General features: G+C 42.9%; 1 protein-coding gene across 1 annotated transcript in view; it reads left to right on the top strand.

Moving 5' to 3' along the window:
- LOC138498159 (zinc finger protein 268-like) overlaps positions 1–3,887 on the top strand; it is a 36,636-nt gene extending 32,749 nt beyond the window's left edge. The window contains exon 2 of the mRNA XM_069622038.1: positions 1,353–3,887. Coding sequence (XP_069478139.1) covers positions 1,961–3,841 — 1,881 coding nt within the window. The 5' untranslated portion in view covers positions 1,353–1,960 and the 3' untranslated portion in view covers positions 3,842–3,887. The remainder of the gene's footprint in view (positions 1–1,352) is intronic.
- The last annotated feature ends 9,615 nt before the right edge of the window (positions 3,888–13,502 follow it).

Raw genomic sequence — 13,502 nt, forward strand, 5'->3', positions numbered from 1 at the left:
AGGCTCTATATTTGCTGAAAAGAAGTATGACCATATGCAACCAACTCTAAAGGAAAAACAATTTATGTAGTGAAAGAAACCACATTATATAATACAAGTGTGTAGTGAGCAATTTACAGTGACACATATATATAAAGGTGAAACAAAATTAAAACAAAGTATAACAATATTGCACTTTAAATCCGTAGTGCTAAACAACCGGTGTGCAGTGAGAGAATAAGCCTAAATCCGGCCTAAATATTTCCTGCAACGTATTTTGTGTGACATATAATCAGACAGAGCAATTATTGGACTGTATGTAATATCACATGAATCTTGAGGCTAGGCTTCCTCGAGGGTTAGTGGTTTGAGCAGAGTGTTCTTAATATTTCTCACAACTTCAGTGCTCAGGGTTCACTTTTTAGGGTCTAAAGCTTTGGACTTAAGGGATATCTCTGTATTAAGCCAACGTGCTCTTCAAACATTTGTTTAGCACACTAGGCGATGAAGAAAAAAGGTACATTTCCGTCCTCAGTCTTCATCTGTGTGTTGTTAAGAGGTTGATTCCAATTGATGTCAGTCATCAGGAAGTACAGCAGGGACCAAAAAGCCTGTTATTATAAGTATGTATCTGCTTTATAAAGCACAACAGGGAAGCAAGGGAGCACTATCTATATAGGCAATATACCCGGGAGAAACAGTTGGGGTATAGGGATGGCAGAGTCGATGGCGAAGGTTTAGAATAAATCTCAACCTCTGGCATTGCCATGGGCAACCCTCCAGACCATTGTTATTCACCTGCCAAGGTTAGTCAAATACAACATAGGGGCACACCAGATGGGGAAAATAAAACATAGGGTTCAGTGAAGCAGCCAGCAGTTGGCAAGCTGTTCAATGAAGAGCAAGGTGTTTAGGTCCTTCCTAATGTGCAGCTTGTTGGGGATCAAGGGCTCATGTTTAACCTTCCAGAGATGGGGTGCATAGCAAAAGAAAGACGGAAATCCAAGTGGAGGCAAAGGCAATTGGGTTGTCGCCTTTTCCGCCAGGTGACCACAAACACTGATTTTATTTTTGCTCAAACTACATTCTCAAGGTGTTGGTCTGCTTTCTATGACTCATTTTTACCTGATTGCTGTCTCTAGTTAGTTTCCCTTCTGCTTCACTACTGGGGACATCTGTTCACAATGCTGGGGTCCTACACAGTGGTCCTCTGAACAGTGGCCTATATACATTTCTGTAATATTTCATAAAACTGGTTTCCTAAAGTTGAAACATGCCCTTGTTTTGCTTTTAACATATGCTTTTTAAAACAAGAAATGTATATTTGTTGCTTATGGAACACTATCCTTTTTTTCCCCTTTTCCTTCATACAGGGCATGGAATCCAATGAAATGTTTAAAACGATTTTGTATAAAAAGAATTCCTCGGATATCTCCGTCTCGGAAGAGATTTTGTGACTGTCACGCCCAACGTAGAGCCTCTTCCCTAACAAGAGGCATTTTCAAATGAACTGCAACACATTCAATACAAATGGATATCTAATGATGCTCATTATTGCCAAAAAGCTATGCAAATATACGTGTGCATTGGCTGTGACAAGTCTTTCAGGACATAGTGCCATCTAATGCTAAACCACTGAATCTATATTGGAGAGAGGATTTGACAAGGAGCTCCTTACAAATAAATCACTATTTCAAAGGAACATCCTCCCAATTGAGGCACCTTTTGAGTTATCTCAATGTGAAATTACTTTTAATGAAAGGTCATATATGGCAACATCGGAGATTTCACACTGAAGAGAAATAACATACAAGTTCTGAACGTGACAAGGCTTTTCAAGAAAGAAGTCATCTTTTTCTGCACCACAGGAATCATACAGTGGACAACCCATATGATTGCAAAATGCTCTCCTAGTGATGCATCAGAGAATCGCACTGATTAGAAGCCATATGCATGTTGTGAATGTGATAAGGCCTTCAATATGAAGAGTCAATTATTGATACATCAGAGAACTCACCCTGATGAGAAACCATATGCATGTTCTGAATGTGATAAGGCCTTCAAGGTGAAGAGTCGATTATTGATACATCAAAGGAATCACTCTGGAGAGAAACCATATGCATGTTCTGAATGTGATAAGGTTTTCAAGAGTAAACGTACGCTAGTCATACATCAAAGAATTCACACTGGCGAGAGACCATATGCTTGTTCTCAATGTGATAAGGTTTTCATGCGAAAAGATCACCTTATCATACATCAAAGAATTCACACTGGGGAGAAACCATATGCATGTTCTGAATGCAATAAGGCTTTCAAGAGTAAAAGTGAGCTAGTCATACATCAAAGAATTCACACTGGGGGGAAACCATATGCATGTTCTGAATGTGATAAGGCTTTCAACTGTCAAAGTGAGCTAGTCATACATCAAAGAATTCACACTGGGGAGAAACCATATGCATGTTCTCAATGTGATAAGGCTTTCAAGAGTAAAAGTGAGCTAGTCTTACATCAAAGAATTCACACTGGGGTGAAACCATATGCATGTTCTATATGTGATAAGGCTTTCAAGAGTAAAAGTGAGCTAGTCATACATCAAAGAATTCACACTGGCGAGAAACCATATGCATGTTCTCAATGTGATAAGGCTTTCAAGAGTAAACGTGAGCTAGTCATACATCAAACAATTCACACTGGTGAGAAACCATATAAATGTTCTCAATGTGATAAGGCTTTCAAGAGTAAACATCATCTAGTCATGCATCAAAGAGTTCACACTGGGGAGAAACCATATGCATGTTCTGAATGTGATAAGGCTTTTAAGAGTAAAAGTGAGCTAGTCGTGCATCAAAGAATTCACACTGGGGAGAAACCATATGCATGTTCTGAATGTGGTAAGGCTTTCAAAAGTAAACATCAGATAGTCATGCATCAAAGAGTTCACACTGGGGAGAAACCATATGCATGTTCTGAATGTGGTAAGGCTTTCAAGCGTAAACAACAGCTAGTCATGCATCAAATAATTTACACTGGGGAAAAACCATATGCATGTAGTGAATGTGATAAGGCTTTCAAGAGTAAACCTGAGCTGATCATACATCAAAGAATTCATACTGGGGAGAAACCATATGCATGTTCTGAATGTGATAAGGCCTTCAAGTTGAAGAGTCAATTATTGATACATCTGAGGAATCACACTGGGGAGAAACCATATGCATGTTCTGAATGTGATAAGGCCTTCAAGTTGAAGAGTCAATTATTGATACATCAGAGGAATCACACTGGGGAGAAACCATATGCATGTTCTGAATGTGATAAGGCTTTCAAGAGTAAACCTGAATTAGTCATACATCAAAGAATCTACACTGGGGAGAAACCATATGCATGTAGTGAATGTGATAAGGCTTTCAAGAGTAAACCTGAGCTAGTCATGCATCAAAGAATTCATACTGGGGAGAAACCATATGCATGTTCTGAATGTGATAAGGCCTTCAAGTTGAAGAGTCAATTATTGATACATCAGAGGAATCACACTGAGGAGAAACCATATGCATGTTCTCAATGTGATAAGGCTTTCAATGTTAAAGGTAATCTAGCCATACATCAAAGAATTCACACTGGGGAAAAACCATATGCATGTTCTGAATGTGATGAGGCTTTCAAGAGGAAACGTGAGCTAGTCATACATCAAAGAATTAACACTGGGGAGAAACCATATGCTTGTTCTGAATGTGATAAGGCTTTTAAGAGTAAAAGTCAGCTCATCATACATCTGAGAAATCACACTGGGACAAAACCATATCCATTTTATCAGTATGGCAAGACTTTCAAGGCAAAGCACAATTTAACCAACTTCCAGTCTTGATGTCTGTGTCCCAAAAAAATAAACTGCTACCTGAAGACAGATACTGCAGGATGTGTAATGTGACCAATTTGGAATGTATGAAGCATATAATTGTGGTATGCCCGGGATGGGGACCCCTTTATATGGTAACAATGAGACATTTTGTACATAATTGGATGCCATAGAGAGTGATGAGTTCTATGTATTCTGTTTGAACACCACCCACTGTCCTTCTGGCCCTATATCTGGGTCTGGAGTAATGCATGGTGAACCGCTATAGTTCCACACGTCACGAGGAGCCACCCGGCCGGTGATGAATATGAAATTGCTTCTGTTCTATATAGTCTGTTCTGTTCTGTTCCGTCCTAGCTCTGGTTCTGATAAAATGTGAATCTGCTGTGTAAGATAGGTTGGCAAAACTGCATAGCAACATTTTATCTCCAGTTGATTTAGGGCTTTTTTGCCCTCAGTTTTTTTTAGTCTTTTTAGCTTTTGTAATGTGATGCTTAATATTAATTGGAATGTATTTGCCATTTTTACAGTTCTATTAATAATAATTGTATTGATTGTACAAGTTCAGTATTGAACTATATACAATAACACAAAATAATTTATTTAGTGTTGCAGCAGAGGAATCGCACTTTGGAGAACCCATGTGCATGTTCTGAATGTGATAAGGCTTTCAAGAGTAAACATGAGCTAGTCATACATCAAACAATTCACACTGGTGAGAAACCATATAAATGTTCTCAATGTGATAAGGCTTTCAAGAGTAAACATCATCTAGTCATGCATCAAAGAGTTCACACTGGGGAGAAACCATATGCATGTTCTGAATGTGATAAGGCTTTTAAGAGTAAAATTGAGCTAGTCGTGCATCAAAGAATTCACACTGGGGAGAAACCATATGCATGTTCTGAATGCGATAAGGCTTTCAACTGAAAAAGTGAGCTAGTCATACATCAAAGAATTCACATTCATGTTCTGAATGTCATAATGCTTTTAACTGTCAAAGTGAGCTAGTCATACATCAAATAATTCACACTGGGAAAAAACCATATGCATGTTCTGAATGTGATAAGGCCTTCAAGAGTAAAAGTCAGCTCATCATACATCTGAGAAATCACACTGCGGGGAAACCATATCCATGTTATCAGTATGGCAAGGCTTTCAAGGCAAAGCATTATTTAACCAACTCCCAGTCTTGACGGTCTTTGGCCCAAAAAAGAGATTGCTACCTGAAGACAGATACTGCAAGATGTGTAATGTGACCAATTTGGAATCTACGAAGCATATAATTGTGATATGCCCGAGATGGGGACCCCATTTATATGGTAACAATGGGACATGTTGTACATAATTTGGATGCCATAAAAAGTGACGAGTTCTGGGTATTCTGTTCGAACACCACCTCTACCACTGTCCTAGTGTTGGAAGGGGGTGGTTAAATATGTACTGGTCGATGATTTTGGTTCCCAAGTGCGTTTGCCTGCTATCTGAGTGAACGCCTGTAAGCAGGGTTGGGAAATAATGCATGGTGAATGCCTGTAGGTCCACAGGTCATGAGGAGCCACCCGGCCGGTGATGAATATGACATTGCTTCTGTTCTATATAGTCTTTTCTGTTCCGTTCTAGCTCCGGTTCTGATAAAATGTGAATCTGCTGTGTAAGATAGGTAGGCAAAACTGCATAGCAACATTATATCTCCACTTCTTTTAGGGATTTTTTTGCCCTTGTTTTCTTTGGTCTTTTTAGCTTTTGTAGTGTGACGCTTAATATATTTGGAAATTTTAGCAATTGTGTTAATAATAATTGTATTGATTGTAAAAGTTCAGTATTGAACTATATACAATAAAACAAAATAGCAGCAGAGGAATTGCACTCGGGAGATACCATATACATGTCCTGGATGTGATTAGCCTTTGAAGGTGAAGCATCATCTATTGATGCATCAGAGGAATCACACACTGGAGAAATATTCATGCATTTGACCTATTACTACCTCACAATAATTAGCACCGGGAAATACCATTCACATGTTCGAAATGTCAGAAGACGTTAGCTTCTGTAGGCTTCTTAGGTTATTTAGTAGTTCTTTATTACTAAGTTACATACGCTCTTAAGCGTAGAGACCACTGGGTCCCATCACCCAGGCTCAACTGATAAGGTTGGAACTCAGTAGCTAGGCTCATATCTAAATATTGTAAGAGCTCTCACAGCATTCCATGCCAGCTCATAGTAATGCATCAAGTACATTACAACACATCTCCTCCCTTTCCGATGGCGAACCCAACATGAGATGTCCAACACACACACACCTCCTTGAATGACACCACCATGAAAGCAACCCCCATACACGGGTAAACTTGCAAATGAAACTCACTCCGGAGAAATATATCAAGCATCTTTTAGAGATGATGCAACTCTACAGTAAAATATGGGCGACAACACCGACCACAATGGTGACAGTCACACGCAAACACTTGGAGTCGCTACCTCCCTACACTTTGTGGCACTCATCCACAAACACTCGGAGGCGCTACCTCCCTACAATTCGTGGCACTCACCAACAAAAACTTGGAATTGCTACCTCCCTGTTGGGCAGAATCACCTGCAGTACCCTTTGAGAACACTACAGGTAATTAGGACTACAAGTGTAAGCACAATTTCACCTTTGGTACAAGCCTTTACTACACAGTAAAGGGGTAGCGATGGCTGAGCAGCCAGACTTATCGCAAGAGTTTAAGTGAGCAGTAGAACAAGTTACACAAAGGACCAACCAATACAGTGATTCAAGTAAACACTTACTCAAGGTTTCTTAGTAAAAGAATATACATTTATTTACTCAGTCATTTATAAAAACATTACACTAGTGTAGGCAGCTCAATATCACACACTAATACACCACAAAAATCCAACCGGTAAGTAACTAAACAAGTTTAGCTCAAAAATGAAGTGGGAGAAAAATGGCACTTCAGTTACTTATAAAAGGAGGGAAAAGACAAGGTTATACGAATAGACAGTCCAAATACATTCATAGGCAGGGCAAAGGGTTTCAGTTAAATACAACCAGCAATTCTTCTCAACAGGCCTCGGCCAAAGTTAATGGTTCAGAGTCTTTTGTATAGGATAGCACAGTTCTGGTATATAACGGTTAAGTCTTTACAACAGATTTTTCAAGGATTTGGCTAAGCGGAAAGTTTGACTAATGTTTAGGGAAGGACAAGCCTTTGTAGTTGAGGAAAGTTTCATGCACTTTCCCGATGGCCGAAAAGATTTCCGGACAGTGTTTGCGCAGTACCTTTTTAAATGAAGAAAGCTGTAGCTGAGGCAGTTGTTCCTGGCAGTTCAAGCAGATCTCGCTGTTCCTGTGCTTCAGTCGTGGGGACAAGTAGGAGGACGTCGGAACATTCCTGCACTGCCCAGGGAACAGGCCAAAAGCTGTAGCAAGACGTCGGTTTAAGGTTTGAGTGCCTTAAAGTCCCCCTGGTTTCCTTCCCTCTGGCTATCCAGTTTTCAACAGCACTCTGATGAAAATTCGACCAGAATAGGACGGTGTCCAGGTGGCTTGCAAGTTGGTTGTTCCCACAAAACTCAAGGGAAGAAGTTAACCTTGAAGGGCTTTGATGTCATCAGTGTATCAGGCGATTTGGACCTGCAGCAGGGCTTCACCGGTTGTCCAGGAGTTGCTGCAGTCCTCTTCCTTCCTCTCCTCTTCGGTTCTTTCCAAGTCCCAAAAGACCCACTTTTAAACAGTTTTCCCCCATTCATTCAGCTTGGCTGTCACTCACCCAGCGGGGTGGCTGTCGTTGCCGGACAGTCATCCAGTCAATCACACCAGAGTGAATTCAGGTCTCCTAGGAGACTAAGCACAGGGAATTTCTGGCACCTCCCTCACATCCTGTCCAGCCCAGACACTCTGGCACCAGAGGAGGGCTTCAGCACAGAAGTCTGCTAAAGGGCACGAACAAAGGGACAAAACCTGGTTTGGCGCACAGAGTTACACACAAGAAGGACTTTTCCTAAAGGAAATGGCAAAAAACGATGCCTGTAGTCAGTTTTTACAGATGGGTCTGGGGCACCATATTGAAAAACCTGGCTACCCCTGATTTTGAGCTACTGTTGTTAGCGGTCGCGAAAAATCACGGTAGTTGATCTAAACCACTGCCACCAACCATTTTTAAAATGGGAAAGGTAACATTTTACTGTTACTTGAGTGTTTTCACTCAGGGGAGGCTAAGCACCCCCTCTAGCACTCTATAGTAAGATAGGGTGTGCTGGGTCAGTAAATTTAAATAGACTAGTAAAGTCAATGTACCTTTACATGCCCTGAGACAGTAGTCCTTCTCAGGAAAGGTATTTAAACCTTTTGGGGAGTCTGAAAAGACACCCCTGTGCCACTTCACTGAAGGTGCTGTGTGACACACAGAAAAGGGTGATGCCACTGGAGTTGTTTTAGAACTCCATAACCAAAGAACACAAAAGTAAAATACATCCAAAATACATGAAAGAGTGGGTAAAATGGGTTCACACTCTTTCCAGGAAAAAAAATAAAATGCCATAAATCCAGCAACGTTGCTGGGGGGTCTCAAAGGGTAAGGGGAATTAGCACATTTATAGAATTCTCCCTAACATTCCCTACACTTTGTGGCATTTACCCATAACCTTGGAGTCGCTACCTCCCTACACTTTGTGGCACTCACCCACAATCTTGGAGTCGCTACCTCCCTACACTTTATGGCACTCACCCATAAACACTCGGAGGCCCTACCTCCTTGCACTTTGTGGCACTCACCCACAAACACTTGGAGGCGCTACCTCCCTATACTTTGTGGCCTTGCCCACGTGTCTGTACTCTCCAAGATCACACTATCTAGTAACATTTGAATATATAATGAAGTAATTAGTACTCATGCGTATTAAATCCTAAAAGTCCATGTTGCCCTGCAACTTATCCTGCAATTCCTCTAACCACTTTCACACCTTGCTACACACTAGCATGTAACCCCACACATTGTGTATATTCAGGAATTCCACATGAGTCCTTTTACCCCAAAAAGCCTCAAATGAGTCACTCTAATTTCTCATGCACCTCCCATGCTCACTCATTCTCACTCTGTTACACAACTCAGTTGGTTACAATAAACTTTATAAAGAACAGAGAAGGATATATGGTGCTGCTCCTGGACGTTCAACGTTGTTAGGGAGAATTCTCTGTTAAGGCTAATTTCCCAAACCTAGTGAGTCCCCCAGCAGCTTTGCTGGATTTTTGGGGTTTATTTTTTTCTCCTGCTAAGAGTGAGACTCTTTTTCTCCCACTCTTAGACATGGTTTGAGATATCGTTTGACTTTGTAATGTGTTTCATGGGCTATGGGGTCTTTTACTCCATAGGGCTTCATGTGTTTTTGGTAAGTGTGTTACACAGCACCCTCAGTGCAGTAACACAGGGGTGTCATAGAGACCCCCAAACATAGACTCCATACCCTGGGACTGACTACTGTCTCCCAGGGCATGTAAAGTCACCATTGGCTTTACTAGTCCTAAACTGTGAACAGAACCAGTACAAACCATCATATTGTGGGCGTACTGGTAGGGGCAATTCGATTGCCGCTGGGTCTGTTGTTCGAGGGGGCACAGTCCAGTCCCCCCTGAGCGAGTTTTGGCTGGTGGCAGTGGATACTACTTTTTATATTCAACCGCGAATATATTCCTATGGGAGTTTCCCAATGTTCGAGGCTAATACTTTTTAACATAGCCTCAAACATACCGCCGGTTTATTTATTTAATATTAATTCACCGGTTGGTATTTTTTGCCAGAACTCGGTTCCAAAATGGCGTTTGTGTTTGCTTCTGTGACTCCAACCCAAGTCGAGCCCTTTGTTCCACTTTTTGGTGGGCTTCTCCACAGAAGCCTCCAAAAGTGGTGCCACTCTATTTGGGTACCACAGGTGGTGTGGGAGGGGGTTTAGGCACCCTGGACTGAGTTGCCTCTGCACCTCAAGTCGCACTCTTGCGTGATTGGCCCAGTGGTGAGCCGCCCGGCTCACCACTTAGCATGTTTGAGTGACAGCTAGGACTGATGAATGGGGGGTTTCTGCGTAAAAGCAGGGCTTTGGGGACTGGGACTTCAGACATCGCCACAGGACCAAAGAATCCGAAGAGGGAGAAGCTGAGCTGACCTGCAATGACGACACCACCGGTGGAGCCCTGCTGAACCGACTCACCACTTCTTCCAACGACAGAGGAGATCTTCATCCCGAAGAGTCTTCTTCCTTTGACTGGTGGGGATAACCAGTTTGCCCGCCTTTTCGCCTTCCCGGATCATCTCGTGGCCGCCTTGCCTGTGCCAAGCACCCCGGCAACCGGGATACAACGTTTTTCCACTACCGCAAATAAAAGGGTACTACCTTTTTAACCGGAGAACTCCGCGGCTGGTTTCTTCCCTGACAGTGCAACAACCTTCAGCTTTCCTCCACGTCGAGATCATCTCTTCCTCTGGACGACACGGCGACTTGCACCCGCTGCCAGGAACAACTGCCCCCGCTGGAGGTTCCTCTCCACTTTAAAGGTACTGTGTCCGCCTGGCCTCCCTCGCAACGGTCTGTGTGGGGTGACTCTTAAAGCCTCAATTTACCACTTGGGTTGGCCCTAGGCTGGCTAACTGAACTTTTCTAAACTGAACTAATTCCTTTCTGAACTCTCTGCAAGACTTTCCAAGCCTTTTAAACTGTGTGATCTTGGGCGCATTGGTGTTTTGGTGTTCTACTCTCTTCAAGAGGGAGCCTGGCCTCTGAACTTTTTGCTCACAAGTAGACTTTGACTTTCCTGCCTTGCTGAGTGCTTCTAAAGTATTATGTTGTGTGCTGTTCCTAATTTCTGCCTTTTCCCTCCCTTTTTCTTAAACTTATTGGAGTGCCATCTTTAGTTAAGCGCTCACCTCTGTCTGGAAATAAGCGGTGTTAACTAAGACTTGTCTAATAAGGACTAAGGGATGAATATATATTTATAGTGACTGTGTTTTTGAACTTGCTTACAATAATAGTGCTAGAGTGTTTCTAAGTGTGTCTTTAAATAAATAATTATATACTTGATACCAAAGCTCTGGTCAGTGTTTGCTTGTGCTACTGTATTTTGGTACCTATCTTGTGTACTCTATATACTGTCTAACTATTCTTGAGGGAAGTCTGGCTGCTCAGCCACAGCTACCAGGTAAATGTGGATGGTACAGACTGCTACCAATTGGGTTTACTGCCAACACCTGTAGTCTTAAACCTTTTGCAGTGGTCCCTAAGGGAACTGCACAGGTTTCTGCCAAACACTGGTGTACAGCAGTGGGATTTGTATTGAGTATACATTTTAGTCTTAAACATGACAAACTGCTGCCAACGACTTCAAAGGCTGTCCTCTGCATCCTCTGCCATCGCAGCACCTTGATGCACCGCTTTCACATTGGAACGACATTTATGGCAAATATATTAAAGCCTTTGTTACATCCTCTATTGGACTTTGGTCTTCCTACTGCGGTCTTATCCTTATTTGATCCTCTGACTCACAGACGTGCTCAGCAGCGTTTCACATTCCCCACTGCTACCGGACATTTCGACATCTCTGTCGGATACCTTTCATAGGGGAACTGCCGTGATGTTTACACTATCTTCCGGGTTGCTGAGTCCGATGGCTCATGTCCAAGAGGGTTATTTCCTCTTACCGAACAACGCTCTTAGGCTTCACTCATCTTACGATATAGCGCATTGTCTTCAACTCTCCTCTTCCTGTGCAATGCACGTTGCAGGGTTCTTTTCTCATATGCTTGCTTACTTTATCCTTCGGCTTCGGCTACCGCCTAGAACCTGGCATTGTCAGACAATTCTCATATGCACAGAATGCTTGAAACAAACATTCTATGACATCGCCGACTCCCTTAGGCCAGCTGTGGCGTCACCAGTACGGCGTCCAACAGCTGTGCACTACTGGCGAGGCATCGACAGACTGCTAACCCTCACACAGTCCATTTCAACCTGTGAGTACAGTGCACGCTGTGCTATCCTTAAATCCACACTACATCCTTGTATGATTGGGGTCTTGTCTTCTCTCACACACTATCTTCAGAGTGTCAGGCCTTGGTTCACTGTCCACTGTCCACCTGACTCCCCTTCGCTTTCCCTTTTCACCTTCATGTTTGGGAATTTGTAACGTTGGGACAACTGCAGAAAGCTTCACCCTTCATAGGCTGCACACCAACATTTCATTCTGCAGTGTCCGTCTCACAGACCAGTGCTTTACACATGGGGATTTCATTCCTTGCTTAATGGGGCTTCACACCTGTACCCCACTTTTACTTCTTCAGACCCACTTTGTTCAACCTTATGTGTCCTGCACACTTTTACCTCTTCAGACCCACTTTCTTTAACCTTATGGGTCCTGCGCATTGCCTTTTGGGGTTTCTATTATCTTCTGGGGCTTAACTTCTTCCCCCTACCTTCTCTTCCTAACCCCCTGCGCTCTCCGCCCCTGGGTGATGGGACTTACTTCAGGATGGCTGGGGGCAGTGGTCTCTCTCCTTCTGCTGCTCCCCCTCCACAGCTTTCTTCTTCTTCGCATGGTTTCTTAGTAGTCCTCGTCGCCAATGTTATGAAGTAGCTTCTTTAGATAATAGTTACATAGGCTCTTAAGCATGCAGAAAGCTACATAGATATAATAGAGACCACTGGGTCCCATCACCCAGGCTCAACTGACAAGGTTGAACTCAGTGGCTAGGCTCATATCTAAACATTCAAAGAGCTCTCACAGAATTCCATGCCAGCTCGTAGTAATGCATCAAGTACATTACAACACATCTCCTCCCTTTCTGATGACAAACCAAACATCCATCAAGTGCATCACAACAACGTTCAAACAAATCCGTGACATAAGGCAACAGAGGAATTCATACAAGATGTTGACAATAAAAAATCAAATGTGCAAAACATCCACAACTTACTATGTCTCCAGCACTGGGCCATGCTGTTTTTGGAGAGTAAAGTATAAAACCTTAGTGTGATTTATGTTAATAATAAAAGGAAAGTGCCTGTTGTTATTTGGTTTTCCCTTTTGTAATGTTTCTACAACAAGAAAGTGTTTCAAAACGGCACAGGAGAAGGGAACAAATACACAATGAAATTGACAATGACTAAATAGCAACGCATATCGGTTCTACTAGCCCTTGTGGCATTCGGAGCGTGCAAGTGCAGTGAAAGAAAGACGAGAAAGGGTGGGGTGGGGCTAAGTGCTATTAGGGCCCCCTAGTGGAGGAAGTGCCAGAGTTGCTCTTTGAGAGAGTAGCAGGGCGGGGACATCCCATGCGAAGAGGGTGGTCGACCGCCCAACAGGTAAGTGTGGAGAGGAGGCAAAAGCACCCGATAGGTGGGTGTAGTTCCAGAGGGCATTGCAGGAAGCAAAGCAAAACAATATTCCACTACATTGTTAGTGGCACACTTGTGGTCATCAGGGGGTTTGCTCAGTCCCTGGGGACCACCCCTCTCAGGAATACCCCCACAGAGAAGCACATGCTTTCTGCTTCCCTGGGGTACAGAATTGGGGGTCTGGGCCAATTTGTAAAGTGCTGGGAAGCAGAAAGGAGCACTGGACCACCAAGGAAATTATTGGGTGGGGGCTGTTCGGTTGTTGCAACACCGCAGGCCG

This window comes from Ambystoma mexicanum, chromosome 5q (assembly GCF_040938575.1).
Source record: "Ambystoma mexicanum isolate Mex_15411 chromosome 5q, UKY_AmexF1_1, whole genome shotgun sequence".
In the NCBI taxonomy this organism is placed as follows: Eukaryota; Metazoa; Chordata; class Amphibia; order Caudata; family Ambystomatidae; genus Ambystoma; species Ambystoma mexicanum.